The sequence below is a fragment of the Ahaetulla prasina genome, chromosome 1 (genome assembly GCF_028640845.1).
Source record: "Ahaetulla prasina isolate Xishuangbanna chromosome 1, ASM2864084v1, whole genome shotgun sequence".
NCBI classification, from domain to species: Eukaryota; Metazoa; Chordata; class Lepidosauria; order Squamata; family Colubridae; genus Ahaetulla; species Ahaetulla prasina.
The window spans coordinates 105,237,229-105,262,423 of NC_080539.1; the positions used below are offsets into that span (position 1 = coordinate 105,237,229).

Sequence of the window (25,195 nt, forward strand, 5' to 3'; positions counted from 1 at the left end):
ACACTAGTCAATGGAAGTAATTCACAGCAGTTTTTAAAAAACCAACCAAAACTGTATCTGAATTATGGACACAGTAAGCTGATTTTACTAACATCAAGTGCTATCATGTTACTTCTATCTTTACTGAATACAATGTTCATTAAACTCTGTTATGATCCAGAATGTGCCCTTACTGAGCAAAGCAGAAAAAGATCAGCAACCTCTGCATTTACTTACAAATACATTGCAGAAAAAACAGAGTCTGTCCTTTGTACACATATGTATCTGTCATTCACTTGAACCTATTCTGCTATTGACCACTTTACACACGCACACTAAAAACTGGAAGAAAAAAATGAACAAAAGATTACACTAATAATGCTCTACTTACTTTGCCAATATACAATTGTTAATTGAAAAGGGAAAAGGAATGTAACAGAACAGGTATGAAGGAAGGTTTTGCAGACTTTTATTTGTGCATGTTTATCAGGTGAAAAAGGTAATGTCTACAGCTTCTTTGGTGCCCAACAGTCAGCATACAAAAATGTAAAAGACTATTAACAAATAAAAACACAAGCTCAACCTAAAGAAGTATTTCCAAGGTTAGTGCATATCATGACAATTCTGCTTATGAACACAGAAATCACTGCAGAAATAAATAGAATGTCTTGTAAAAAGCAGCAATTTCATATTTTTGTAAACTTTTGTTTTTACAATACAGCATTGTTCAAAATAAAATCCAAAAAGGACTGGAGTTTATCACTGTTGCCAAGAGTTTGTACCTTCTCAGCTGCCTTGGTCCAGTTAATCCTTTTTTCTTTACCCCCTTTTTTTTTGCTTTAAGTCCAATATGCAGCAGTCTTATAAAAGGTGCTTGGTTAGTTCATCTAACCGTGAAGTGGCAAATTATAAAATTTCTTTCCTGCTCTCAAACACATACGGGTAGATCTGTTCCACTGCAGTGGCAACAGCTTTTACATTTGGCCCTAAGAATAAACAGGGGGAAAAAAGGATCAGAAGAGACACAGAAACAAATCCTTGAAACTCCTAAACTTTATTAGTGGAACTTAATACTTACGACAATTGTTTTCTCCAATATTCTAAATCAATTCCAACACTACTGAAGCAGAAAATAAAATAAAAATAAAACTAGCCTGAAAACATTAATTAAATTATACATCACACACATCCATAAACCTCCTAGATGGATCTCTGCTCTTCTCACATTGAAGATTGGCTGTACCATAAACTCAGAAGAAAAATGCAAATTCAGCAACTGGTTTTGTCATATTTGCTACTTGCACTTTATATTGTTGTAAATTACCTGTTATCATCAACGGCCACCCAAAACTCCAACTCAAATTAGACCTTAATATAACTATTTATCTTGTTTTTCTTCAATTATAAATTCAGAAAATTTTCAGTGGGATTCCAACATGTAGGAATCAAAGTCTTATTTCTTTTCTCCTCAGCAAGACTGAACAAAATTGTTACTTTCCCAGAGTTGCTAAAGTATAAAAAAGAGGAATGTTCCCATTGGTAGAATGGGATATTTATTCTTAAAGTATGTAAGTCACAAGCAGAAATGGAGATGTAAGCCTTTTTCCATCGTATGCTACATTCCTGATTAAAAAACAATATTTCTGCATGTGCTCATAATTAAATTGGAAATGTAATTAAACTACTTCTTATGATATAAGAAACCAGTTCTTTGTTTCTTAGACTACTGAATTTAATTCCTAATTGTGACAAATTAACTGATCTCACTCAATTATGTTCCTATTTTTATCTATTAGATTTTCAAATTTCAATTTATTAGACTTTCAGTCTAAAATTTAATTTGACTGCTTTCATTCAAATGTCACTTGTCACACAGGATTGATGATACCATTTTAATGGAAAAACAAGGTGTTATGTGATCTACAAAGAGGATCATAAAGGATCTACGCTTAAACATAATTTGTTTAAAAATAAGAATATAGCACTCATATTTAGTACTGGGGCCAATCCTAAAAGTAATATTGCCTTCTAAGGATTTTCATATAGTCTTGCAGACTAAAATTGCTATTTCTGCATCTGTTAATGCTATATGAGGTATTGAGGAATATAGTATCATATCATTGTTATTTTCTACCAATTAAATAGTGATGCCATATTTTTATAGCTTAGTGTCACAATACTTGAATGTGTAACTCTTTAGTTTTGTTTTTGCCAATAATCTATATTTTTCCTTATGTAAAATCTCTTTACTTTCTCTTATGTTCTCTATCTAGGCATAAGCAGTGGTGGGTTTCACTTACCTTTGCTACTGGTTCGCTTGCACGCACACCACTTCTGCACATGTGCAGAGTGTATTTGATGACATTTGGGTGGGGGCAGAGCCTCCCGCCGCTGTTGCTACCAATTTGCCCAAACCGGGGCGAACCGGTAGCAACGCACCACTGGGCATAAACTATGTTTTACTCAATGCAAGAGATCTGAATTTTAGCTATATTGTCAGAGAAGGTAAGAAAGAAGTAATTGGGAATTAATCCAATCTACATACTGCTGCATTGGAATTAGAGCTAGCATTCAGAAAAAGTTGGACCTATTTTTAGCTGTCATTCCCACACCTCCATTCCAACACCAGCTATATTTAACATCTTGCTGAACGAAGAATTCTATTAAATTCAGATTTTTGAAAAACTCTTTTGTAAAGGTAATTTTTTGTTATTGTTTTCATGGCTATACAGCTATCTTTAATTACCTGAGGTCCCATTGCTAAGGAAGATATTTATTCACAAAAATGAATGCGTACCTGTAACTGTGATACTTCCTGTTGAAAAAATCTGTAAAGTAGCTCTAAGTGTTTTTATTCTGTAGCACACTGCAGGATGAAGCTCTGGTTCATAACTAGGAAATAAATAAACAAAACATATTTCAAAAATAAATCCCAATATAAAAACATAAAATAATTTTAATTTGTTCTATTCAAATTAAAACAATTTCAATTTGTATCTTATAATAACACTATTAAATTGGACTATACCTGGCATGGGGTCGGTTATTTTTTGTAAATTCTGGCAATCTGACTTCAAACGGCATGTTGCATACTGCTAAAACATTGACAACTTTAAAATCTGTAAAAATCACCTTTTTGAAGGAGAAAGAACATGTGGAAATAGACGTATTAGAACACTTTTAAAACTTAAATAAAGGGGTTATATACATTTTTCTCTCATTTCAAAGAAGCCACCAGTTGTTTCCTCTAACTATGGCTAGAATATGCTTTTTAGCATAAGACCTTTTTGAGAAAAGAAGTTAACATATTTTAGTCAACAGAAAATTATTTCAGTAATCACCTTCATATGATTCAATTAAGTTGCTGCAATGGCAATCAAGAATTACTAATTTTCCCGAAAACTGAGAAATATTCTGTAATTGTTTTTTTAATCATATTCCTGTTTCACAGCAAACAAATCTTCATTAGGAAGTACTGAAGTTGTAGCTGCTATCTTTTAAAAAAGAGTGATTCTATTTTCCCATTTTGCTTTTAGAAGTATTTACTTTAGCTAAAAAGAATTAAGAAACCAAGCTTTTTAAAAGATAGCTGCATCATTTGAAAGCAGGTTTTGGCAGGAGCCATATGGAGTAAAATGGCATTAAACAAATCCCTAAAATCCACATGTATCAGTTCTTCTAATAATTAATGCAAAATATAACACCTATTCATTTATTCCTATATATAAGCGCAAGACAATATATAAACCAGCACTAACCAATTATTGGGATAGGTTTGGGGCAACATCATATGTATGAGATACTGAATCTGCAAAGAGTATCATTTACATCAGCGTTTCTCAACCACAGCAATCCTAAACTGCGTGGACTTCTACTCTCAGAATTCCCTCAGCTAGCCTGAGAGTTGAAGTCCACACATCTTAAAAGTTGATGAGATTGAGAAATATTGACTTGATTATTTTTAAAACAAGCTATATTGTCATGAGAAGTGTGCCCCCCTCATTGCACTCTGTGAAAGAATGCACTTTGCTTCTTAAAACACATACATATACACACACTCCTGCATCCACATACAGTGCAACAGATGTCTGAATACTATGATTAAATTCTATTTACTAGCCAGGCCTTCACCTTTGAATTATATGTCAAATTGAACACATTGTTATTTTATTGCAAATAAAGTGTACACCCACTTTCCTTTTAATAAACTACTTATTTATATTTGGATTTATAATCGGTAAAGTCAGAATTGGTAGCTGAAAAAAACATTTTATTATTGACATTTAGCCAAGTAATAGCATACAAACCAACAGAGACAAAATGAATACAGACAGGGAACATAGAGGTGGGTAAAGACTTGCTCTTAGCACTGAGTTTTTTGATGTTCCTTCAATTCTTTTTGCATTCTGTTCCTTACAAAAGAACCTGGTTTCTTTTTATGGTAAAGGATCTAGGCATTTTTGGCAATGACTCAGCTGTTGAGAGAAACTTTCCTTTTCAAAGAAATTGATGAAAAAAAAAAGTTTTTTGACCCCATTTTGTTTTGTGCTATTTTGCCTGAAACGCACAGGATTCATCAGAGAAGAAAAGGGTTTTAATTGCTAGTGAGTAGATTTATGAAATCAGTACTAAGTATAGCCAGCTGACTCTAGAAACCGAGTCAATAAGAAAAATCTCTGAATGAGAACAAGAAGAGAGGTGTCACAATTGACTAATAAATAAAAAAATATTTATTTCACTAGAAAAATTACCTGAAAACCTAGTTTCTGCAGACTACGGGCTAGTCGTCTGGCACCAAATTTTGCTTCTTCTTCACTAGAGTTCAAAACAAAAAAACAACCAGTTAAGGGATTATGCAATTAAACAATATTAATACATAAATGACTTCATTAAAAAGCAATAAAATATAGATTAAGTATACCTTGTAGCTCCTGTGCAAATTACTTTCCCTGAGGACCAAATTGTTGCTGTAATCCTGGGTTTCCTAAGCTTCATTAATACTTTCTGAAATCAATCAGGGAAAAATAAGTTGAGAAATCTAAAGAGAGATCTAAATGCTATCATTCAGAAAGATTCAACATGAAGTTTCACTTCTAAAGTACTCTACACTGGGTGAAAAACTAAAATGTTTCTTACTAGCGCATAGTTTTGTTGTTTTTGAAATTATTAACTCCAATAAAAAGGCAAGATTTTAAGCATTTATTTTACATTACAGCTGACAAGGAGATAACTGCTGAAATTTAATGCATCAAAAGGATACTAGGCTAAGGAAGCCTATGATAAAGTGTTATCTTTATTTTCAACTTTTCAATAGGCAGTATGGAACTATACCACAATAAAAATAAGGAAAAGTCTGAACCTCAACATAGTAACAAATTTTCTTCCTTTTTCTAAGTATTTTAATCAAAATTGTTTCAGCTTTTGAATCTCCTGCAATTAATTCTTATTACTGTAGTTGTTCAGGCATGATGTTTTAACAATAAAACAATATTTATTTGCAAACAAGTTACACATTATGGGTTACTTGTTGACAGAATGCTAATTATATAAGCAATTCACGTGAGCAAAGTATCAGCTATATAAATGTCTAATATTCATCAACCTGAATTTTTTAAACTTTAAAGCAGAAATTATTATATTTCAGAAATTCAATTCTGAAGCTAATATAAACAAATTGAGGTTAAAATCCCTGTTTTAGGTCTTTTCCCCATGCTGACATTTTGTTTCTCAGCTGCTCACTTTAAAATAGGAACACAATGAAAAAGTTAAAAAACACATTTTATAATACTAAAATCAACATCTGTTTCAACTAGAAGAGCAGCAAGACCATTTCAGGGTATAATTAAATGCAATTATTAGCTTTTCAGAAAGCTCCCACTAATGGTGCTGATGTACGCCAGATAGCAAGTTACTCCATATGTGTGGAACTACTATAGAAAAAGCTCTCTCTTGTTTTAACCACACAATTATCTCCCTTAAGTATGGCCAAGAGAGCCTTCAACTCCTGGCCCTGAAGGTCAGGCAGATTGATAAAATGAAGACAGTCCTTCAAGCAATTTTGTTAAAGTACTGAAGGTTTTAAGGGTAAGAACTAGCACAATGATTTCGTTTTTACTATGTATACTAGAAGTGTACAAAACATCTCAAATCTGAAACAGATTCCTCAAGTTTGATATACTGACTGAATTAAAAAAAACCACCATTCCAGCTTATAAAAGTATTCCAATACTCTTCTGATTATGGCTGTTGGAAAACTTTTGGTAAGATTGGCCTTTGAGCTTGAAATATTATATAAACATTTTTGTATGCTTGTTATGCATGCAATGCAACAATTAAAATCTGAGAACTCGTATCACGATAAACTAACTCAATCTAAAAAGGCCTGGCTGTAGAGGAAAAATACAATTCCTTTAAAAGGCGTAGGAACTCCCAATGGAGTTCCATAATTTGAGAATAACATTGAAGACGTCCTCCTGAGTGCCTGACAATTGAATTTTGGACACTTAGCGTGTCTTTAGGAAACCCTTTTACAATTTGTCTTTACTACTGACACACTATAAAAAAAATTCTATCCGTATTGCCAAATAAATTAACTAAAATGTATTGTTATGTAGAGCTGTTTAAAGTTTCCAATATTCGTGAGAGAACTCTAAAATTAAAATGTTACTTACCCCAACGTCACGCTTATATATCACATTTGCTCCCTCCAAAGCAATTTTTCGCAAATTTAAATGACATCTTGTTCGAAAGACACAGACCACATTTGTGATTAAAATATCCAATGCAACATCACTCTCTGCATCCATTGGGGTAATTTAAAACACAGATTCCCAGCACCATACCATGAAAGATCACATCCTGAGGGTAAGATACATTAAACAGATATCAAAAAGTATAACAGTATGTTTTAACTCCCAAAATGAAGTTCTGATTTGAAAAACAGCATTTTCCCAATAGACAAATGTTATGTGTGAGTGTGTGTGTGTGTGTGAACGTTTAAGTTACATTTGATTAGATTTTTTTTTACAACAGTTTGATCTAAAGATATTAAAGTTAATGTGAGTGATTTTTTAGCCAACCAAAACTGTTAAAACATACCATCATCTGCAAAATACAGTACATAGAATACTTTCGAACAAGGTTAGCCCTGGAATTGTTTTATTTATAATTTAATTTTCCAGAGCTTTTCCTTTTTCAACCTTTTTGTTATTACAATTGTTTGAAATTATTGCTTCACTAATACTTTTCCTTTCATTAATTAGCTTAATACATTTTTGAAAACAATGTATTAAACTAATTTAAACTTATTTGTATCTAGTAAGACATTGCTAAACATAATGTTCATAATAAATCATTTTCTGTATTAGTCGTAAATCTATTTTCAACATTCTGAAAAAAAACGTTTTATTTGCTTCAGATTCATCTTTTTTTTATATTCATACACATTTTTTCAGGGTGTATCATCAGTCTTAAAAAACTTTCCCAGCATAAGACAAACATGATCCATAGTCATTTAGACCAAGGAAATTATAATCCTGAATGTATACTTTTCATGTCATAAGAATCTGAGAGAAAGAAACCTAACTGAATTGTTCATGTTTTTCTGCCTCCTGTGAACATGATGGCAAAGAGAAATACTGTGAAATTCAGTTTTCTATGCAATATGATCTTTTAAATTATGAAATATATTCTATCAACGTGTAAAATGTATATTTTTGTTCTTTTATGCAGAATAAATTATACCACTGCATTTGGACTTAATTGGAGCTTGTTTATAGTGGATGGCATCATGCCCAAAGTTACAGCATAGCAAAAATACAGATGTAAAGAATGGAAATTGGAATTGCATTATCTTCTTCTTCCAGAAATGGGTGAGATTTACTGATCAAGAAGTTATCTTAAATTATCATTGAAAAATCTAAAACCATTTCAAAATGAATACAAATTAACAGTGTAATCTGCATTCTTTAAAGTTACCCTACTTCAGTTGAATTCCTAACGATTATTTTTCAGCCATTAAAATCTGTCTAAATGAAGTATCTGAATTAGGATAATCTTTAACTATTCCTTAGCTAGCTGACCTTAAATTACAAAAAAGAATGAAGTGAAAAATGATTATATGAATTTTTGAATTCCAATACCTATCACCTTTAGCCAATACTGAGAACAAGCAATTCAGTAACAACTGATGGTTCTCACACTATTCACACCTTTCTTTCGGCTCAAAAAAATTATTTCAAAATTCAAAACTAAGAAAGAGGCCATCTGGTAGTTCAAGATAGCAGCTGGGGAACTGAGGGGAAAAGAATAATATAAATCTTTTATTGGAGGAGAGGATAATACAGGAAACCTACACAAGTTCTGGATACCATTTCCTGAAAGTGCTTTCTGCAAGTTAGCTAGCAGCTGTCCACTAAAAATATTTCATTTCCCACCAAATACAGTGATTTATTCCTGAGCTCAGATGTGTGAACATATACACAACTTTCTTCTTAATTATATACTCACTGATTCATAAAAAATACTATTACATTTTTTCTCTAGGATGCTATCATAACTTTCAGAACTGCAGATGGAAAAAGCATGTAATAAAATCCAGTAATATTCAAAGGGCTGGATGCTCTGGAATACACTGAAAGTTTATCTACATTACCACCCCATCTTCCAATTAAGAATCAGTTACTATTTAATAATTTTCAAGGCTTGACTATTACTTCTATATTCTAAAGGAACCAATTCTTTCCTTTGATGATTGGCATGCATTTCAGCTTAAGAACTGACTCTGATTATATGAGTTTCACTCCATTGGACTGTTTCAAATGGGTTGATAGCGGCAAAATAGAATTCATTTGTTTTGTCCTATTGTCATTACTGCAAGGGCCAATACTCAAGGAGTACTGGACAGAAGCAGCTGTGTAAACTCCCCTCCACATAGTACAATAGCTCAAGGCTAGCAAGATTTTGTTGTATCTAGCTCTAAATTTTAATATTGCATTACAGTTTAATTGCTGTACAGAGATGATAACAAGAGTTCAAGGCAAGATGAACAAAATGCAAGTCACCTAATGAGAGGCACTTATTTCAAGTTTACAATGTTATTAGAGGGAGAAGTTATTTGAATGAAAGATATAAAGTTGAATGTACAGATCCCAATTCCAGAATACCTCAAGCTTTGCCTTTTTACAATAGACAGCATATGGGGGAAGGTGACTGAAATTGATTGAAGAAAAAGTTTCTTGCATTTTAAGAGAGATCCCAATAATAAATAAAATAGAGCTCCTAAAGACAGGAATCCTAGATTTGTGAAAGGGAGTAAGTAGGTCTTTCCAGAGCAGCTCTACTACAGTAAACCCATGTGTTTTCTAGAATATGACATTTCTCAACCTGAAACTCATTTTAATTCAGATTCAATTGTTGACGGGTTTTCTGAGACGCGGGGGGGGGGGGATGCTCTTTTGCACTTTAATTTCAATTATGCTTTTCTGAGTGATTAAGATTGAGTATTATTTATAATGCAATTAATAATCTGCTTTTCAATATACTTTCTCAGAAACAAAGGAGTTGAAAACAAGTAAGCAATAAAACCGGGCAGGCAGATAGCTGTAGTGGCCTATTAAACATGGCTAAAGCACAAAACGGGAATTGAAATTCACTATTCAGACTTCTGAAATGCTGCAGCAAACAGAAAAAAAACCAATTCAAAATGCAACAAATATCTGGTTTCTCAGTCAAAAAGGCTGTCTCAGATTACGATCCATGTAACTTCAAATGGCAATGGGACTCAGAGACAGTGGATGAAAATTACAGGATGCAAGAAATACTACCTATGGAACAATGTGCTGGTACAGAATAAATGTAGTTACTTAAATGATATGGTTTCTATCAAGACAGGTTACCTAACAGTTGTGTTTTCTACAAACTGGAGTTTCTGTAGAAGTCCTGCCTATGTCACATTACAATACAGAGCCGTCTAGAGAAGTTACTGCAATGTGGGTAGCTATATCCAGGCTCTATTTAAGGGTGTTATTTTAGAAAAGCCTCTGGTAGAAAAAAGGATGCATAGCATTATGAAACCATTCGCCCCCCTTCCCCCCCACAAGTAACAAGGTATAAATCTGGGTCTCTGTAGAGGCAACCTTATGAGGAACTGAACTGGATCTCTGCATGGATCCATTTCACTTTCTGCCTCCAGGAGAGGTCACAGAGGCGCATCTCTGGATTATGAGAAAGAAGAACAAGGGGTGAATGAACAGGAGGGCCTTCAGCTTATTTACTTTTTTATGAACGTGAGTCACTGAGGTTGCCAGGAAACAAGAGAAGTGCCTGCGGTGGACGCTGTTTCCTCCTCCTCCTCCTGCTGGCTGTTTCCCAGGGAGGACGAATAAGGCAGCCATTCCCAAACCCCGTTAAACGTCCAGATTTCTTGGGCTACAACTCTCTCCTCATCGCCCTTGCCCAGCATGGCCGTTCCTTCCCCCACTCCCCTCCCCAAAAAAGAGGGCACACTGCATTGGGGAAAGACTGGCTTATGGCGTTGCATTCCCCCTTCCCCGCAGCCGAAACGGAAAGGAAGATGGGAGAAAGCTCTGGAGCAGACGCGGAGGAAGGAGGGGGTAAGGTGGGGGAGGAGGGAGAAGAAGAAACGTAGCAGCCTCCGCTTTTGCACCCCAAGCAACTCTTCGGCCCTTCCTTCTCCCCCCCCCACCCTCTTCAGCTCTTCCTCCATCTCAAGATGCCAGACGGAAAGGGAGGAAAACAAAAAACAAAAAACCCACCCAGGCACTTCTGACCCCGCTTCCCCGTAGGCTCGCGTGCAACGATTCGCGGCACGAAGACCGTTACTGACGTACAGCCCCGACGGCCTTTCCGCCTCCTCCTCTGGCTCAACGGCTTCTGAGAAGAACCGGTCGCTAAGCGACCCACAGACGTTCGGCAACCGCCGCCGCTTCTCCTGACGGTTCCGGGTTTCCAGGCCGCCGAATCCCCGCGACACAATAAAACATCACAAAGCGCGCGAACACCATAGACGGCGCCCCCATCTCCGCTGCCTAGAGCGGCAACCGGATGTTCTCCGCGTGCACGGTCCTTCCGGTTATAAGGTCGCCTGCTAGGTTGCTCGATCGGCTTAACTTTCTTTCGAGAGTCCGAAGCTTCCAATGCAAATCGAGAAGCGGGAGGGGCGTGGTCAGGGAAGAGCGATCTCGTTTCTCTCCCCCCCCCCCACCTCCGTCCTCAGGGCTTTCGCGGCTGATTTCTTCAGCAGGAGGACATACGTAGCTGAAGGCTGATCACTTTAAAAACTGGTTGTCGCTAGATGACAGCAGCAGTCAGAGTTTTAAATATGCTGTCTGCCGTCTAGCACTTATCCAAGTGTTTAATATAGCTCCCCTTCTGGAAATAGGGAGCAATATTTCTCTTTTCTTCCCCCCCCCTTCCTTCCTTCCTCATTGCCCCATTTCAGTAATAATTATGATGATCATATCAATTTCCTAAAGAAACCGGACAGTGTCACCATTAAGAGTTATCCATGAAACATGATTTGCAAGCAGCAGATACTGTAATTTGAATATTTACTTTCCTCCAAATGTTCTCTGTATGGAGAATTGTAACTATAACAAATGCCTCATCCTAGAAACATTACTTTCTAAGAACATGGATATGGGTACTTGACGTTTTCAAAAAGTGAATTTTTTACATCTGTTGGTCATAATTTCGATCCAGAACACAGCACCAGCTAAACCAAGACAAAATCAGGAACCTAATGCTAGATGAGAGTTCAGTTGTCCCTCATGCATTTTAATTATGATTAGAACGGAAAACAAATCATTTATTAAAGTGTATTGTGGATTGCAATGTACTAAATAGCTAGACAGTAGTTTTTCATTCTTAAAAAGCAAGCATTTTCTGCTTAATGTGATTGCAGTTCTGACTGAAAACATTTTGTATATATACAAATTTAGAAAATACCGTAATGTTAGAGAAAACTAATGTTAATTTCCCTCCATGGGTTGTTTGTTTGTTTATGTGATAAAAAAATATACCAAGCATGAGTGCCACCCTGTGGCATATAAAAAGAAAACAATTGAGGAAATATTTAAATATTCATCTTTTTAAATTCTTGGATATAAGACACCATATGCTATAGATCCTAAAGTTGGTACAATTTACTGAATTTTTTCCCAAGCAAGTTAGAATATTTTTCTGCATTTTTCTTTATAATATCTCTATTAGGTTTTGATATCATATATTGAAATACTAACAAAAAAGGAAAAGGAATGGCAAAACATATTAAAAGTGATAAAAATATATACCCTGTTTCCCCCAAATAAGACATCCCTTGATAATAAGCCCAATCGGGCTTTTGACCGCATGGCAATAAGGTCAAGCGCTTATTTCAGGGTTCAAAAAAATATAAGAGAGGGTCTTATTTTCAGGGAAACATAGTACATCAAACAAATTTAACCAAAGGTGACCTCTGGCTTCCTTTTGAGACAGCGATATTAGCAATAAAACCACCTCTCTCTAGGTTTTGGCCTTTTTCATAAAAGAAAATTGCTTTTAGATATTCTGTTAAACGTTTAGTAAATATTCAATTATAGCAGCGAGTATAAAAAAATCTATATTCAATTCATATGAAAAAAGTTTTGTTGCATTTATCGGCGGAATTCCTGCAGATAAAACTGTCTCTTAAATGTCTATGTGGAAAAGTATAATTAGTAGTAATGTTTGCATGTTGCTTCATTCCTAACTCGGCAATTGTTAGACAAACAAGCCTTTAAAGGGTGAAGACTGGCTTCCTGCTTCAGCTGTGAAATTTACAAGGATTTCTGCAGATCAGCCACGAGATTTGAAACGCTTCTATGCCCTTTAGAACTTGCATGTTTTCTTTCTTGTACCCTACTGTATCCTGACCCTAAAGCAGAGAGGGAAAATTATTTTTCTGTTAAAGTTGTATTCTCTGTGAGGGGATGGTAAAGCCTGTACCAAAATTAGATAAGGCGTCCTTCTCCTCTTTCTTTTTTTCTACTTTTTCCTCTATGCAAGCAGACTTTGGGGGAAAGTATATTCCTGCCAAAAGTTTGAAACAAACACTACCAGACAATTTTCCCATCCCATCCATCATTCTGTCTGTTTTAGTTCCCCCCACTCCTCTGCTTCCATCTCTCTGCCCAACCCCCAGTAAATTGAAAGTCGGTTTCCTCCTCCATTTCAGCTAATAGCTGCTAAAGATTGTAATACTGTGACTTCTCCTCTTAGCTTATTGAATTTTGATTATCAAAATCCTAGCCAATGAAGATGGAGAAACAATGCACACGTTTCTGATATTATTAGACTGCAACTCTTAGTAGCTAGCCCTCATCACTGTTAGATAGGACTGATTGGGGCTTGGAAGGAAACTCTTAACATAAGGATCTTGCTGTATACTCAAAATTTATTTATTAATTTAAAACATTTATTTAGCCACCCAAATTCTAGGCAGTTCTCAGTTAAAAATTAAAATAACACAAGAACCATATTAAAACTTTTAAAATCAAATACATGAAAACAAAAATCTGGTGGAAATCAAGCTTCCGTTGAGCAATCACCTCATCTTATCAGAGCGCCTGGGGAAAAAGTCAAGACTTCAGTGTTTTATGGAAGTTGAGGAGGTAGAGGGTTGGCGAACTTTGGGGGGTGTTTAGAAGGATGTTCCATGGGGCAGGGGCTGCCAAGGAAAAGGCATGCTTTGTAGTGTAACTCCCACATGATAGCAATGTTGAAAGGAAGTTTAAAATGTTTAAAATGATTTGGCAGAGGTCTGTTCTCTGACCTTGCTACTTAGCTCCCGGACATTTCGTTACCAAACTAGGCAACATCTTCAGTGGGTGAAGTGTATCTATATAAACGAACAAGACACTTCATTCAAAACTCCAGTAAAGATATTAACGTCTGGGAGCTAAACAGCAAGGTTGGAGAACAGACCAGTGGTGGGTTGCCCCCGGTTCAGACTGGTTCTTGCGAACTGGTAGTAAAACTGGCGGGGGGAGGCTCCGTCCACAGACACCAACATCATCAGGAAGCTTCGTAAGCGTGCGCGATCCCGCTGCAAACCGGTAGTAAAGGTAAGTAGAACCCACCACAGGACAGACCCCTATTAAAACCTACAACCTGAACTATGAATATTCTCCACAATTTCTAATGTTCAAAATGAGTTTGAGAGCCATATTTATAGGATTCTTTTTCTTGTATGAAGACAACTATACCAAGAAAAACAGTTTGTTTAACCAATGTAAATTTCTATAAACCAACATTGGCTATTATTATGGAGTTTGGTGCTAGCCATTTACCATAAAAACCTAATGGCAGCTCTCTCCTGAAAAGACTATTTACTCATTGAGGTGAAGTAAGTATGCTTAGTTATTTTAATATAAAAAGAGGATACTGTAGTTATTTCAGGTTAATTAAGACTAAATATATATTAAAGTTATTTTAGATATGTTTCTTATATCATATTTTACAGTCATAATCTATGTAAGAATAACTTAGATAATTATCTTAATACACCCAGCCACAATACCCCTTATAACTTATGAAGTATGGATATTAGAACCTAATTAATTCTGATGGGATGACATCACAGAGAAATTAATGATCAAATCTGTCTCTGTGAAATTTGGTTGCAGAAAAATCCTGCTGATTTCTAACTTATTGCAAAAGTCCATTAGCTGTCTTGAGATGGGTATTTTTTTTATGAGGTTTGTGTAATTTGCACAATATCCCAATAGATGTATTGTGTGTTGCCTGGAGTTTTGTAAAGAAAAATCTGGAAAATTTGTCAATTTCTGCCTGTCTTAAGTTATCTTTGTATCATGCCATTAAGAAAACTATTTCATGCATGTGATAAGATGGTCCATTAAAACTTCTACAATAAACATGATTTTTAAGCTTACGCAAGACAGTTACATCTTGGATAAGGGATCTTAATTGCATCTTCCCAAACTGCCATGTTCCTTCTACTTGTTTATATACCTTTTAGTTAGAGGGGGGGGGGTTGTGCAAAGTTTGCAAAAAGTTAGGTTTGACTTTAGCAAAACTTTCCCCCGCGGGAATGTTACTGTTCCCAAAAGGAATCCAGGTATCAAATTAAACAATATTACACACACACACACACACAAACGAAACTGGAAATTTAAAGCCCCTCTGCTGGGAATAACAGTATAAATAACTGAAGACATTTTGTAAACAGTGCGGTCATAACCTTGAAACGTTAAACAATTCTCTGGGATCTGGCGCATCAGCTGCCTCTGGACTAAGCTGCCTGAGAGGAAAGAGCCCAGCACTTCTGTTTATCTCTTCGCTTAATCTCTCACAGAGTAACAGATCTGATCAATAGAAAGAATGATGTTTAAATTAAAGCCAGGGCACCATGAGAGGGTACTAGGCAAGAGTATCTTCCCATCCAAATTATTCCATCAGTATTTTTTAATGTTCCTTAAGATACTCTTCTGGGTTCACCATCTTACCTATGGAGGCTCTGGGGTGGTGGTGGTTTGGATGAAAAGGGAAATTATCTTTGCAACAAGGCTGTTTTTAAAGTTAAGTACCCTACACTAAAGAAAGGAACTTATTTGAAAATATTCTTTTATTTTCCAGTAATATAAATTAGTTTGATGATTAATAACAAATTCCAGGCAATTTGTTATCCAAATAGGGATGAGCAGTTAAAGATTATCCTACACTATGCAAAAGTATAATGTATATGCATAACAAGTGCTTCCATACTTCCATAATACTATATAAAATGTATACAGTGGGTCTGGGGAATGTGGAGCAGGATGGAGCCCATTAAATGGCTCATATGATCTGTTGTCATGAGAGGTGGGGGGTTATTTTATTATTATATATGATTCTTTTATTAGTTTTGTTTTTTATAAGATGTTTTTATAATTTTGTAAGCCGCCTTGAGTCGCCATACATACGAATAGGCAGCAATAGAAATCAAATAAATAAATAAATAAACAGATTTATTTAGCATACATATAGCCTTGCACCATCTGATTGATAAAACATTTGGAAAAATGGCATACCTTATAATTTTATTCAGCATTCCTTATAGACTTCAGCAATCCACAAATTGGAGAGATAAGGGTTTGTAGTGGGAATCTGGTTTGTAATGTCCCATGGTTTGTATGGATGCATGCACGTGTGCATGTGGAGATTGTCAGTATAGCCCAGCCAGCCCAAATCAGATGGTTAACAAAGACAATACATTTATTTTAGTAAAACAGAAGTGTTAGACTTTCCTTCCCTTCAGTTTAAAGGAAGTAGACCTGTAAAGAGATAAAACCTGAACTTGTGGTCCTACAAAGAGATCTTCCTGCCTTGACTGCTTAGTTAAATCAGATAAATATAAAGGTAATTTCATCTAAAGAATATTCTGATTTACCAAGAAATCATATTTGTAAAATACAGACTAGAAATAAAAATTAAAATAAGCAAGAAAATGGTAAGACAACACCTGTCTGACCTTGATGGATATAAATAACTTTGGATCTGATGGATTACATCCCAGTGTTCTGAAGGAGCTGGCAGGTGTTAATCTCAGAACCATTGTATCATATCTTTAAAAAATCTTGGACCACTGGGGAACTACCAGAGGACTGGAAAAGAGCTGATGTGGTTCCCATCTTCACAAAATCCAGGAAAATACAGACCAATCAGTCTTAACATCAATACCTGGAAAGATACTGCAAAAAATAATCAAAAAAATAATCCGTGAACATCTAGAAACAAATAAAAGTTATAACTAGTAGGCAGCACGTGTTTGTTAAAAACAGATCATGCCCAAACCAACCTTATTTCATTCTTTGACAAAGTGACTAAATTAGTCGACCAGTGAAATGCATAGTATAGTGTAGAATATTTAGACTTCAGCAAGGCATTTGACAAGGGTGGCCATGCAGTGGCTTAGTGGGTAAGAGACGCTGAACTTGTCAATTGAAAGGTCGGCAGGTCAGTGGTTCTAATCCCTAGTGCCGCGTAACAGGGTGAGTTCCCGTTACTTGTCCCAGCTTCTGCCAACCTAGCAGTTCGAAAGCACGTAAAAAATGCAAGTAGAAAAATAGGGACCACCTTTGGTGGGAAGGTAACAGTGTTCCGTGTCCCTTTGGCATTGAGTCATACCAGCCACATGACCACGGAGATGTCTTGGGACAGCGCTGGCTCTTCAGCTTTAAAACGGAGATGAGCACCGCCCCCTAGAGTCGGGAATGACTAGCACATATGTGCGAGGGAAACTTTTACCTTTACCTAAGGCATCTGACAAACTAGACCACAACCTACTTCTTGGTAAGCTAGAAAAATGTGGGACAGACAGCATCACCACCAGATGGATTTATAACTGGCTGACAAACTGTACTCAACAAATAGTCCTTAATGGTATACCACATCTACATGCAGTGGGGTACCACAGGGTTCCGTCTTAGGCCCAGTACACTTCCATATCTTCATAAATGACTTAGATGAGGGAATAGGAGAACTCATCAAAATTGCAGATGACACTAAGCTGGCAAGAATAGTTAACACCCCAGAAGACAAGCTCAGGATCCAAAAAGATCTTGACAGACTTGAACAATGGGCCCTATCCAACAAAATGAAATTTAATGTGGAGAAAAGCAAGGTTTTACCCCTGGTCAGGAAAAACCAAAAGTACACGTACTGATTAGGCAAAAGCTCAAAAAGAAGTAAGAGGGACCTTGGAGTCCTAGTGGATATTCCCTTAAACATGAGTCAGCAGTGTGTGGCAGCAGCCAAAAAAGCTAATACAATCCTTGGTTGTATAAACAAAAGGCATAGAAAAAAAATCATGTGAAGTATTAGTACCACTTTATAAAGCCCTGGTAAGACCACAGCTGGAATACTGCATCCAGTTTTAGTCACATTACAAAAAAAGATGTTGAGACCCGGATGGTTAAGACAGAGACTAAAACATGAAGAATAGTTGCAGGATTTGGGTTTGGCTAGTCTAGAGAAAAGACGACTAGGAGGATATGAGCAGTATTAGGAGGAAATTCCAGTATTTGAGAAGCTGCCACAAAGAGAAGGAGGTCAATTTATTTTCCAAAGCACCAGAAGGCAAGACAAAAAAGAATGGATTAAGGCAGAGGTTCCCAATCTTTTTCGCCCGTGGCTCCCCCGGAAATCCGACCTGCAACTGCGCATGCGCACCAGACGCCCCAGAAATGGCGCATCAGCGCCAGACCCAGCGGGCGCAGATATTCCGCGGCGCCCCTATGACGATAGCGCGGCTCCCTGGGGGGCCGCGGCTCACACTTTGGGAATCACTGGATTAAGGAAAGGAAAGAAGCAACCTGGAATTAAGGAGAAACTTCCTAACAGTGAGGACAAGTAACCAGTGGAACAGCTGGCCTTCAGACGATGTGGGTGCTTCTTCATCACAAAGTTTTTAAGGAGACTGGACAGTCTGAAATAGTATAGCATCTCCTTGAGCAGGTTGCTGGACTACAAGACCTCCAAGATCCCTTCCAGCTCTATTCTGATTCATTTCTGGATAAAGGTTCAATTTATATTGAAGATAAAGGTGATATCATTTAAAGAGCATTCTGAGTTACCAAAAAAATCATTTCTGGGTTTCTTAATAACCATAGGATATTGAAGATCATGTGTTACCTATCTTTATGAAAGCATTAATTACTTAACTTTATATATTTATTCAATTTCTATAGCCGCCCGACTCAACCAAGTAATTGACCCCAACATTGCTGTTGGTAGCTTGGGTCTGCCTATCTCTCTAACATTATATTATTGTATTAAGAGTGATTGACAAAAAAAATGAAAAAAGCTTAAAGCAAAATATTTCAGCTTTTGCTTTGTTTAGTTTATTTGAAAGGTTATGGACAACACTTTCTGAATGGTAGAACAAAGCAAAAGTTCATATATTTTACTGTAAAATGTTATTTATATTTTTGCTCTCATCTCTAATTCATATATAATTTAAATTAATAACTTGTGAGATAACTTGTAATAACTCATCCTTGTGAGATTTAGAAAAAAAAATGTTTGATCTGCTTGATACTTTTCAAATAATTCCTTTTTACACAATTTTTAACTAAAAACCCGAATTATATACAGATCTTCAAGCCGCTTAGCCAAAAACAAATATGCTGGGATGTAATCTGGAAATATTTTTTTTTTCATGTTGCGTCTGTTATTTAGAAATGTATAATTTAGAGCTGATGCTAATTTCCAAAAAGTTATTTAGGATTATCATATAAATCCCTTGAAAAAAATGAATTTAACAAGAAAACCCTTTGAACTTACCTGGGATTTATTTCCAAGTATAAATCAAATCACTTTAATCCTTCAAACACCGTGCTTCAGATTTATTCTATTGAAAGAAATTGTACCTACCTTCGTTCAGGATTTTTCTGTTTTCAGCCTTACATTGGCAATGTTTAGAAAAGACACATTCATGCTAACGCTTAGATAGTATGACTTGTAAAAAATTCTTTAAAACTTAGATTGTTTAGTGTGCAAAGACAATATAAAACTATCTGCTTTCCATCTTTATCATCTTTGCAAACAACCTATTCTAAATTGAGACATGAATAGTAATGACAATGCAAATGTATGGATTGAGCTACAAATTTTGTTAAACTTTGTTGCTAATTTCACAATCTCCCTAATTCTTAGTTAAATTATTGGAAATGTGACAAACAGGTTACTTCCTTCCTTCTTGAGTGAGACAGCCATTACATGCTGTTTTTCTAGCCATCTAAACCTCCCCTCAAAGGATACGGTCTACCTCTTCTTAATTAGGAAAATAAACATTTCATAATCTGAGGTCAAATGGTTTTTGCATTGTGTCACTTTAAGATTTGTAAAATCTGCTCACCCAGAATAAAATAAATAGTAATCTTCTCTTTCTCTTTTCTTTGAAAACAAATAATAAAAAAAAAACCCAGTGCGCTATGTTTTTCTGTTGATGATTTTAAAAAAATTATACAAATTATAGCAAAATTTGTTTGAAGAAAATATATTCATAGAATATCTTTAATGTGTATTCTTTTTAGAGAGATGTGATTTCAGAATAATTGATTCTAGGAATCGCGTCTTTCACAAAGTGGAGTACACAGAGATAGAAAGTTGCAAATTTTGGTTGGATCCAGAGAACAGCACTTGGACCAGCAAGGCGTTGCTGCAGGATATTCAATATATATATATGTAATATATATATATATATATATATATATTTACAAGTTAATAAAGTTAAATATATGTTCTTTGTGATTGTTTCACTTTCCTTTGGCATAGTACATTTGGTCTTCTTTTCAGTTTTAGGATTTGTTTGTTCCATGAGAAAACAGTTTGTTGCCTCCTTGAAATGCTTCCCCCACCCGTTCCGTATACCCAATGCACAAATGCATTCATCCACAGAGAAGGGTGCTTTTCTCATGCTTGAAAATCCTGGGTCAGGAGGCAGTAGGGCCACACAACCGAGTTGTGTTCACTGCTTCTTTCAGCTCATTCTCTGGTTTGCCAGCAATCATAAAAGGCCATGTCTGTAGCCAAGGAGGAAAAAGGGGTGGGGTGGGGGGGCAAAGGAGAGGAAGAAAAAGGAAGAGGAAAGGAAGAGAGAGATCAGTGTATTTCAAATGATGTAGTTCTTGAACTTAATAAACAAAGCCATAGATAACCCAGGTGTTCTTTCCAAACAATAGGAAGAAATGGTTAGACTAGACAAGTCTCAGCTACTGAGTGTAACTAGGTTCTTAAAATGGCTCCACTGTATTGCCCCATGCAGCTGCAGAATCATAATATGTTTTGCGCAATAAAGATGTTTTTTTAATTCTTTATGTTCCTCATAATTCTCTGAAATCTTTGGGGGTGAAAGTTCATGCTTTATTGATTCTAGATACCAGCATTGGTTACATTTGATAGAAATGATGTTTCTCTCAAATAGATATACAATGAATGCAACCCCAAAAGGCATATTGGGGCAGACATCGTTTTTTTTTAAGCCCCTGTCTATTCTTGACTGGGTAATGTCAAAGCACAGCTCCCCCTTCACTTTTGCTTTGTTTTGAAAAAGATAAGAGTACTATCTCCTCTAAAAGCATTTTAGAGTTGGAGATGGGGGTTTCTTCTTGACTGTATGCTTTGGTTTGCAACTGCCAAAGTTCTGCTGAGGTCAGAAGTCTCATAAAGAAAGTATAATTCTAGAACAGTAAAATTAAAGTTCTATCCATTTCTTATGGGCAACAAAGACAACAGCAACAAATCACCTTGTATTTTTTTTTTTTTTAAATGTCATGAATGCAAACTTGCTAGCAAAATAATGTGTAGATTATCTGTACTGTGGTGGCGGGAATTATTCATCATTGTCGTGCTATTGTAGTACATAATCTCAATGTCTTTTTAAAATGAAGTAAGCATATACATGCAATAATGGTATCATAGCAAAACGAACAAGGTCAACCATATCTCACCCCTTCTCCCAAATCCATCAATCAAAAGAGTTTGGGGTTCTGAGTTTCCTTTGCTTTCAGTAACTATTTTAATATGCTTACTGTTGCTAACTATGGAGTAATAAATAAAATCTCAGCCCTTTATTACTAATTAAACATTAATGCGAGTAAGAAGACAATTGTTTTACATATAGGACCACAATAAAAGTAAACCATCAATCAGATAAATTAGAAAACACAGGGAAGGAATATAATGCTCCCCTGCCAGATTCCTTTCCAGTAAGGATAAAATCCTGAATGGAAGTTTTTTTTTTAACCGTTCCCTCCCTCTAGAAACGTTTGCGTTCGTTTCAGCCATAAACTGAGGCTAAACGTTTCCCTCTTTATGATTAATTCCGTTGTTAGAAATAACGGGGCCTCCAAATATCCGAATCGATATTTATATTTTTCTCTTATCCCAGCTCGCATCTACTAAAAAGGCCGGAGAAACTTATAAAGTATTCGAAGCCACTTCCTAACAGCCCCGTCCGTTTTCTTTCTTCCTCCTTCGTGACCTACAAACGGATTGTGGCCTCTTTCGTGACGGAAGTCAAGAAGATGGTTGTAAATCTGAAGGTGTGCGGCACACGCACACACACACCCCTTCCACTCCCGAAAAGTCCATAATTTACGGGAGTGGGGGGAGGGCAGGATCCTCACGACGGAGTGTGCGAAGAGACAGAGGGGGAAAAAAAGAGGCTCCTCTTTTCGTTTAAAATCAAATCTAAATAAATCTAAAATCCATTGCCGTTATTCGGTGTTTTCGGAAAATCGGTTTCGATGGCGATTTAAATAGCGTTAACAGTCGCGGTCGTTAGTGGCTGCGGTAGTACCACTCGTAGTAATCTCCAGCCCTCGGCAATAAAACACGCCGGAATCAGATTCCCGCCGACTGACGCCGTTAAGTCAATAAATCGGCCTATTTTTTTCCCGCTCCCTTATTCTGATCGATTAGTAAAACTTGGTGGGCGAAGGACGTGGCGGCTCCCCTCAGTTATTACGAAGCGGCCGTGACGGCTGAAAAAAAGTTCTGTGGCGCAATCCGATTAAGAGGACGGTTAAAAAGAAAAGGAGGGAGGGGGGCTTCCTTTAAAGAGTGATTATCGTTTTGACATTTTATTTTTATTATTATTATTCTGCCCGTCGCTCCCTACGCCTTTTCGTTACTGCTCGGGACAAACCGAGCGCCGAGTCGTCGGAGCGCGCGGGGAAGTGCCGAGCGCGCCAGGCGAGCGAGGACTTTTCGCCCCCGGCGTCCACACAACTCACACACTTCCCTCGGATGACTTCGCAGACTGACTTCCTCGCCAGTCCGGGAGACGGGAGGCCAGCCGCCCGGCTAACGGCGACGACTTTGCTGGCTGGAGGATGGTGGGTGGTGGGTGGGTGGAGGGGGAGCAAGGGAAGCGAAGAGGAACTGAGGGCGCCGGGAAGGCGCGGAGCCAGGTGCGAGCGTCGCGGTGCGCGTGTCCTTTCAGCCGCGCCCCCCACCACCACCACCGGCCCCGGCGGCGCGTTTCCCGCCTCCCGAGCGCCCCACTCACCAAATTGACGGGGTGAAGGTAGCCGTTCTCGTACTTGTCGCTGGCCAGGATCTGCCTCAGGTGGGCGATGTAGCTGGAGGCCAGGCGGAGCGTATCGAGTTTGGAGAGCTTGGTGTCCGGCGGCACCCAAGGCAGGGTGGTCTTGAGGCGGGAGAAGGCTTTGCTCAGCACTCGCATGCGAGCCCGCTCGCGGGCGTTGGCCGCGTTCCGCTGGACCTGCTTGCCCTCCTGGCCCGCCGTCCCCGGAGGACTCTTCTTGCCCGGCGTTTTCTTCCGCGCCTTGCCCGCCGCGGCGCCCCGGCCTTTGCCGAGGGAGCCCCGTTCGCCGGCAGAGCCTTCGGCGGGGCTCTGGCGTGGAGCGGACGGCGAGCGGCAGCGATCCATTTTCAGGCTGCCGGAGCAGCCCAGTATCTCCGCCTCGGGAAGGTCTTCGGCATCGCTCAGTGAGCCCGTGGACATGGCCTCGGGCCGGAGGGGGCAGGGAAAGGGAGGCCGACGCCTGGGGAACCCCCGCTCAGCCTTCTTCGCCTGTCTCGGCGAGAGGGAAGGAGAAGCGCAAGTTGATGCGGAGCGCCCGGGAGGCATTTATCGGGGGGGGGGTGGAGTGTGTGTGGGGGGGTGAAGAATAGGCGGTCCGGGGCAGCCCGTGGGTGGGGCTTTTCTCCAAAGGGTCGCCGCACTGCGTGGACTGCAGCACTCGCCCCGGATCGGTCGGGGGAGACGCCAGTCGAGGATCTGGGCTTTCCTTGAAAGAGGGAGATCTGTCTTCTTTATTTTCTTTTTCTCTCCTCCCTCCAGATGTATCTGCTTCTCTTTTTGCTGCTGAGCCCTCTAGACTAGGATGTCTCCAGAGATGGGCCTCCTTCCCTCGGTTCGCCCCAGAGGTTGCCTAGGTTTAGGAACCTCTGGAACATCCCTGCTCAGATGACAGAGTGGGATTTGCTTTTCCTAGTTGTTCAGTACTAGGCCTTGTCTTCCTTCCTTCCTTCCTTCCTTCCTTCCTTCCTTCCTTCCTTCCTTCCTTCCTTCCTTCCTTCCTTCCTGTCTTTCTTTTTTCCTTCCTTCCTTCCTCCCTCCTTCCCTTCGGATTGCTATTACTGATGATATTTCTCCTGTGAAGTCTTAAATGCTGTCTCATTTTTTTCCCAAGAATTGCAGAAATCTAGGCATTTACTTCTGAATTCCTGGAATATGAATGGGCTGGCCAGTGACGTCTGTGTCTGAGACCTCTAAGTTCTTGATAGAGCTGACGTAGCTTAAGCCTGTCAGAGTTTGCATAAGCTTCATCCCACCGGGCTGGACCAGCTTTCCTGTTAGGCAGAGAAGGGCAGCCTTCTCAGCAGCTGATTTTGGCGGTTATGTAAAGGCAGCAAGGTGCTATTTAATTTGTTGTTTATTGCATCTTTACTGCCAAGGTTGGGAAAAGGCACTTATGGGATTTTCGGCCGTATGTCAGAATAATTTGTTTTAGGATGTAGTAATTTTTTTTTTTTTTTTGCTTTTGATACCTTTGAGTCAGTATTAACTCCTGGTGACTGTGGCCAAATCCCTGCAGTTTTCTTGGAAAAGATTCAGAAGTGGTTTGCTGTTTCCTGCTTCTTGTGGGAATGCTGTAGATGTAATATATCTTGATTCCAGCAAACCTATGACATTCAGTTTAGCATTACAGTTGAATAGGGGTTGAATGGCATGACAATTAAATGGATATCAAAGGACCTGAAACATTGTATTCAGATTGTTCATCAATGGTTAAATGTCTATGGAATTTTCAGTCATCCAGGGTCATGGTTGTCATGGCAAAACATCTTCAAGAGAAAAACTCAGAAAGTCCATTTGCCTTTTGAAAAAGCATCTTCGGGACACTCATCAATGGTTCCTTATCAACCTGAAGCAAGATACCAAATAGAGTGCTACCAGATTGAGATTTTATTAATTAATGACTTCGATGAAGAAGTGAATATAATGTTATGGATTAGCTATTGTAGATCTGATAGAACTACCTTTTGTTTTTTTGTATGCTCTTACTTTCCCAATAAACTTTTCTTTTTATGTTTTGGTTAAGATCTATAATTTGAAGTCAAGAGATCTGAATTCTGTTCAGTTCTGGTATCTCATTAAAGGTATGTTATAAAAAGTTATCTTAATTATGGGCCACTTTGTATTCTG

The 25,195-nt window shown here is 37.9% G+C and overlaps 3 protein-coding genes across 4 annotated transcripts in view; 1 reads left to right on the forward strand and 2 right to left on the reverse strand.

The window, feature by feature from the left end:
- Nucleotides 1–201: 201 nt before the first annotated feature.
- TBPL1 (TATA-box binding protein like 1) lies at nucleotides 202–11,038 on the reverse strand. 2 transcript variants are annotated; one of them, XM_058171532.1, is made up of 7 exons: nucleotides 10,830–11,038; nucleotides 6,651–6,837; nucleotides 4,901–4,983; nucleotides 4,731–4,794; nucleotides 3,008–3,111; nucleotides 2,777–2,871; nucleotides 202–965 (listed from the first exon to the last, which is right to left on the reverse strand). In XM_058171532.1, the coding sequence occupies exons 2-7, from the start codon at nucleotides 6,783–6,785 to the stop codon at nucleotides 886–888; spliced, it is 561 nt and encodes a 186-aa protein (XP_058027515.1). In that variant the 5' UTR covers nucleotides 6,786–6,837; nucleotides 10,830–11,038; the 3' UTR covers nucleotides 202–885. The 2 variants fall into 2 exon arrangements, with proteins under 2 accessions (XP_058027515.1, XP_058027508.1); XM_058171525.1 differs by having other exon boundaries at nucleotides 10,755–11,038.
- Nucleotides 11,039–20,270: 9,232 nt separating this feature from the next.
- On the reverse strand, nucleotides 20,271–23,551 carry TCF21 (transcription factor 21). The gene is made up of 2 exons (XM_058163844.1): nucleotides 23,030–23,551; nucleotides 20,271–20,540 (listed from the first exon to the last, which is right to left on the reverse strand). Exons 1-2 carry the CDS (start codon nucleotides 23,486–23,488, stop codon nucleotides 20,451–20,453), a joined length of 549 nt encoding a protein of 182 aa, XP_058019827.1. The 5' UTR covers nucleotides 23,489–23,551; the 3' UTR covers nucleotides 20,271–20,450.
- Nucleotides 23,006–25,195, forward strand: part of LOC131188530 (uncharacterized) — a 33,996-nt gene continuing 31,806 nt past the window's right edge. The window contains exon 1 of the mRNA XM_058163842.1: nucleotides 23,006–23,089. The gene's annotated coding sequence lies outside the window, so the exon portion shown is untranslated. The remainder of the gene's footprint in view (nucleotides 23,090–25,195) is intronic.